Source organism: Poecilia latipinna, unplaced genomic scaffold (assembly GCF_001443285.1).
Source record: "Poecilia latipinna isolate Pla-1442-1.1 unplaced genomic scaffold, P_latipinna-1.0 Scaffold119, whole genome shotgun sequence".
NCBI classification, from domain to species: Eukaryota; Metazoa; Chordata; class Actinopteri; order Cyprinodontiformes; family Poeciliidae; genus Poecilia; species Poecilia latipinna.
Genome location: NW_015112735.1, coordinates 193,111 through 199,110, shown reverse-complemented (window position 1 = coordinate 199,110; position 6,000 = coordinate 193,111). Strand labels below are relative to the sequence as shown.

At 37.2% G+C, this 6,000-nt stretch overlaps 1 protein-coding gene across 2 annotated transcripts in view; it reads left to right on the top strand.

Annotated features, from left to right (window-relative positions):
• Window positions 1–6,000, top strand: part of hsd17b4 (hydroxysteroid (17-beta) dehydrogenase 4) — a 30,601-nt gene that overhangs the window by 4,499 nt on the left and 20,102 nt on the right. For both annotated transcript variants that reach the window (XM_015028277.1, XM_015028278.1), the window contains exons 3-8: window positions 886–993; window positions 1,454–1,513; window positions 1,606–1,627; window positions 1,779–1,825; window positions 1,953–2,037; window positions 3,844–4,031. In XM_015028277.1, the coding sequence (XP_014883763.1) occupies window positions 886–993; window positions 1,454–1,513; window positions 1,606–1,627; window positions 1,779–1,825; window positions 1,953–2,037; window positions 3,844–4,031 (510 nt within the window). The remainder of the gene's footprint in view (window positions 1–885; window positions 994–1,453; window positions 1,514–1,605; window positions 1,628–1,778; window positions 1,826–1,952; window positions 2,038–3,843; window positions 4,032–6,000) is intronic.

The following is a 6,000-nucleotide window of genomic DNA, read 5'->3' as shown; positions in this document are numbered from 1 at the left end:
CTTCATGTCTGCTACTAGCATGTGCTAAATGAAAATGGGCGCCTTCTTCTTCTTCTTCTTCTTCTTCTTCTTCTTCTTCTTCTTCTTCTTCTTTAGATTTCAACAGCAGTTTGCATCCATTATTGTTGCACTACTGCCATCTACTGGATCCTAATATCTATACCTCAAACTCTCATAATTATCCCAGTATTAAAAACCCGAAAAACTTTTTCCCCTCAATGCTATTTAACTGATCAACAACATTCTCAAATTTCAATTTCCTATTAAAACCTAATTCTGTTTTAATGGGCGCTTTCTTCTTTTATTTCCAATTTTGACTTCCAACGATTCACTTCCTGCTGTATGGAGAGCCCCCTGGTGGTTGAAGAAAAATCCACATATAAGCGGCTTATAGTCCGGAAAATACGGTATATGAAAAAAATCTAAACGCTCTAGGGTTTCCGTAATTATGTTTAATGAGTTAGTTGTATTGCTTCTGATCATGTATAAAAGCAACATTCTTACAGATGTTCTACTATAAAAAATCAACTTTTTTGAACTTCTTATCATGTATTGTATTATTCCATCATCCAAAACTCTGTTTCACATGTTTAGTTCTGAAGAAATTATGTGTGTGTGGAGGTACCCTTATGTAGATAAGCTGCACTGCATAAGGTATTTGAGATATGTGCACTGCAGTTATTGCAACAGCAGTGATTGGATTTTAAACTCACCTGCGATTGTCAGTAAAAATAAATGCTGCCTTTAATATTGACTTCGAATGCTGCTCTCATCTCTGACCAAGAATCTCCTTTAGTTCAATTTTCGCTTAGGGTTATCTGTTTTGGAGAACTGCACAATTTGCGCTGTGTTGCTAATCTTTGTCTTCTTTTTTTTGCAATAAAGTGAATGACCTTGGGGTAGACACAAAAGGAGGTGGAAGAAGTTCTGCAGCTGCCGATAAGGTGGTGGAGGAGATAAGAGTAAAGGGGGGCAAAGCTGTGGCAAACTATGGTGAGAAACATGGACTTCCCTCTATTAAATGTAGTATGTTGTTTATTTGATAGCAGATAGAAAAACTGTATGACTCATTTTCCAGCTTGTCCCTCTAACTGATGAGTTTGTTAGCGAGTTCTGATAATGATAGAACCCCATATTATTTTATTTGTGCTTCTTCAATGTGAAAAAATAAATCTTGTACAGAAAACAAGGCTTCCATGTGTCTACTAGTATTTTTTTTAAATGTCAGATTTGTTGTAGGGTGACTAATCAGCTAACTAAATGCCATATTGTTGCTTTTGTAGTCAAAAATAGAGTATAGTTAAGCTTTTTCTGTTTGTTTTTGTTATGTATTTTTGAACTCTTCCTTTTTTTTCTCTTTGAAAATGCAATCAGAAACAGTGGAGCCGAGATTTAGATCTAAACTAATATAATCAAGTCTTAAAATCCTCTATATTTTCTTTTGTGTAAATAGATTCTGTTGAAGATGGAGAGAAGCTGATCCAAAGTGCCCTTGATGCCTTTGGAAGAATTGGTTTGTATTTAATTTTTGAAAGCTGTAATCAGTAAATGATATTTAGTGGTGGTTTTTCTAGATTGTATTTTGATAATATTCTTCTTTTTCAGATATTGTTGTGAACAATGCTGGGTAAGTTATTCTCCAGTTAAAATTATGAGGATCCTCTGGTATTAGAACACAGTTATTACAGTAATTAAAGTGTGGACCATTATAATAACGTGAAAGTGAATTTTAAGTTTTAGCTCTTACATTGTTATTCTTTTTGCCTTTGTTTACCCAGAATACTTCGTGACCGTTCATTTGCCAGAACCAGTGATTTGGACTGGGGTAAAGAGATTATTTGGATTAAAAAAACTGTTTATTTATTTACTTATTTATCAGAAACTCAAGTTATGAGTCAAGTCACCTGGATACAGATTTAAAAAAAGCATTTTTCTTATGGTTGTCATTTCAGACCTTATCCATAGAGTTCACTTAAGAGGGTCATTCTTGGTAACACGAGCTGCCTGGAACCACATGAAGAAACAAAATTTTGGCAGGTGAGGATCAAAGCAAGCAGCTGCCAGTTGACATTTATACTCAGGCTCAGGAGAATACAATTCTGGCTCAAAAAGGTTTGTAATGCGGTTATCGACATACGCATCTCACAAAATGTAAAAATCTTTAGGTTTTTCACAAATTCAGCTATAAAATCTCTATGTAGATTTGTTGTTACATGTACATAAAACAACTGACTGTTTACAAGAAGTGAAAACTGTGGAAACAACAGAGTTATAAAGATTTATTTAGTTTGTTGGGATCAGTGATGGTCAAGGAGTCTCAGAGGAAGGACCTATGAGAACGCTCTTTTGTGCATCTGGGATGCAGCAATCTGCCACTGAAGGAGCTCTACTATAAATATAGTCTTATTTGCTCTACTCTAAATAGAGAAGAGCAAATAAGAAAAAAAAATTGTAGGTTTTGGGTCTTTTTGTCTTCCTTTTTGATGAAGTATCAAATAGTATTTTGTGGAAAAGAAGAAAGAGGTGAACTCAAATGTTGCTGTTACCATGAGTGGCATATTTCTAGAGTTTATTATACTTGTTGTTATATGCTACAGGAAAAGTACTTTGTATTGATTTGTGTTTTTTAACACACCATGCCCTTTATGTTGCAATAAATGCATCTAGTTGGACATCTAATTATGTTGTGTGTTATGATCTTTTCTTTTATAAGACACTTTGAATTCCCTTGCACAACTAATGGCCACTGAAGAGTAATAAATGTTAATTACACCTGCACTGATGTATAGAAATGCATCTAGCAGTGACAGGTCTATTTAGATGTGGCTGTTTTGGATTATAATTAGCGGAGGAAGGTTGTTAGCTTAAAGTAGGAGGCAGTTGCCTTTCATGGGTTCATAGAAGCTGCTCTGCTTGAAATGGAATATTACATTTTAAACACTGACTCAACTTTTTTTGCAGAAACTTTCTTTGCACTGCAGCATGCTGCTGTTGACCAAGTCTAGCAGAAAGCAGTTGAAAATGGTTGTGCGAGTTTTAAATCAATACGCTGACAAATGCTATTACGGTGTTTTTCTTAATAGAGACAGAAATCATTTTAAATTCTCTTTTGTTTGTCTATATGTTTTCCATTTCTCATGTTCAGGCCTGAAATTCAATCTTTGTGTGCAGCCACCCTAAGTAAAGAATTTATGGCGCATTTGAAAGAAAAGTCATATCGAGGAGACATAAAAAGAAAAGGCGAAATGTCAGTCACCTGACTCTCCAGTTCTGTCTCTCTGATGGCGTGGAGAAATACTGTCACTGAACAGCTTTATCCTCTCTACCAGCTATCTGATGCAGCATTTTCTCGGTGTTGCTCTGTAAATGCCAAAAGATTTGTGCTCCATGTCCTTTGTGCATAATAGCTATTGATGTGAAAAGCATTTTGTCATTGCCAGTCCCTTGGAGATTGTATTGTTGTAGACTGTATGCTATGGATCACTACTTGTTTTATAAGCAGTGAGGTTTTGCAGATGTCTCCTGCAGTTAATGTGGCATTGATGCTTAACCTTTTTACTTCTTCTCAACTGAGTTGAACCGCCTGCACGAGATTGTGCGCACAAGTAATATCCTGTGGGTTTGATGTATAAACATCCCTGAGCTCCTAAATATGGATTGGATACTCTCACGGTTGCTGAAGAGAACATATTCTTTATTTGCAATGACTAGGCGCTTAAAGATTCTCGGCATGCATGGAAAGTATCTTTCCTGTGAGATTGTGTGTGGGTTGTTGCTGTCTCCTGCTCCTGCACAGCGATTTCTGTCATAGTGCTTTAACTCGGCCTTGTCTTCTGTGACCAGAATCATCATGACTGCGTCAGCTGCGGGCATTTATGGTAACTTCGGCCAGGCCAACTACAGCGCTGCCAAGTTAGGCCTGCTGGGGCTGGCTAACACTTTGGCCATCGAGGGACGCAAGTACAACATCCACTGCAACACAATCGCTCCTGTGGCGGGGTCCCGCCTCACGGAGACCGTCATGCCGCCAGGTAATCAGAGATGACATCGTTACACTGAATTGGTCAACATAAGGAAAATAGATCTAAACCACATTCTTTTCTCTTTTTGAACATGTTAGCATATGTCAACAAAATGCTTACTTTAGTTTTATCTTCTATATTCTGTTTTCTGTGCTGTGGTGAAATCCGTTTTTATCATCTTTATTAGTTTTTACTTACCTGCATGTGGTTTTATTAGGCAGTTGTAGTCTCAGGTTTTGTCACCAAGGTTTCTATGGATATGGACGAAACGTTGGCTGAAAGATGCATCACGATTTCATATCAGTTGACATCGATAGTTATTGATTTTGAGTTTTTTTGTTTTTATTTTTTTGTTCCTGCCAAACTAGTGACGTGACCTTTCCTGTTTTTTTCCCCCCACAATTTTCACTCTAATTGTTTTTTATTTTTAAGCAGATAAGAGGTATGATGGCGAAACCTTAAACTGCTCCTGCACGTTACTCAGCAGACTGTTGCTAAGTAACCAAAGAGTTACCTAGTAACCAAAGAGTTACCTAGTAACCAAAGAGTGAGTGAGTTAGTTGATGCCAACAACCTTGATTAGTTGACCAGGAGAGGTTGAGCAGCTAAAGCCTTTAATGCCTGTAATATCTACTTCACAGAAATGATGGTAAAGCATCGGTAATCCACAATAATATGAAATAAAGCTCGGGCAGCTTTTATAGTACGCCTCAATACATATGAATCATTAAAAGTTAATTTATTTTAGTCAAGAAAGTATATTGTGCATATATTCAGTTCAGAAAAAGCAATACATTCCTCTTATTTTCTTGCCTTTGATAGCTTACAGCTCAGGAAAATTACTACATAAGTCCAACAAAAAAAAAAAAAAACTCTTAAGATTAAATTCAAATATGTCTTGTGCGCCCTTTTCTTCTTTCCACTTAATTTTCCATTTGTTTGCTTAATGCTCAGATGCAGCTTCTTTAGAAATGGCCTTTTGTGCCTCACTCTGTTTGTCAGTGGTCTCAAACTGCAGTCCTCAAGGGTTGACGTCCTGCAACTTTTAGGCGTCTCTCTGTTTCAGCACACCTGGCTCCAATATGAGTTAATCAGCAGTCATCTGCAGAGTTTGACTGCATGCATACTAGTGAGGCAGTTCAGCCATTTAATTTAAGTGTGCAGGACAAGGAGAACGTCTAAAAGTTGCAGGACACTGACCCTCTAGGAATGCAGTTTGAGGCCACTGCTCTATGCATTGTCTGTATTAAAAAATCATTTTTTGTTGCTTGTTTTTGTGCATGAAAAACAGAAGTTTGGGTTACCTTGAGCTGAAAGCCATAATAAAACTGAATTGTATAATAAAACTGAAATGTATTTTTCAATCATATCCAACTTTCTGAGATGAAATTTACATGCAGCCTAGTAAAACTACCCCCAAAACTAGTTATTTAACCAGTCAGTCAGTTAAAAACGAGACTCTGTGCTTGTGTTTTAGCATCATAAAGACCAGGACAATGGTGCTTGTAAATGCTTTTGGTTCACGGACATGCTCTGTGACTACAGCTCTGTTGACGCGGGGAATAAACAGGAATGGTTTTGTTGTCATGCCGTGCTTGTCTGCAGTAGCATCTGTCACGCTGTGCTGTGCCAACTGTCTCAGGATGGCCTCACCTTGGTAAATGACTTGGTTCCATATGTTCATGCTCACTGACTCAGACTTTTCTGAAAGACAAAGAACAGAACTCACCCTGGTGCAAACATGGTGAACGCAGCGAGGCAGAATTCCTCCTCTCTTATCACCAGGGGGCAGATATTTTAAGCACACATACTGTACGGCGTCTGAAAGTAAATATTTCATAGCTGATGAAGGGTATTAAAAGAGTTTGCTGTAATGGGCTTCTCACTTCTATATGAGTCGATTTTGAATGGAAAATTATTTCCTCTGGTTTTGTAGCTCATTCTGTTTATTTTTACTGTTAAAAATATTAACCTTAAA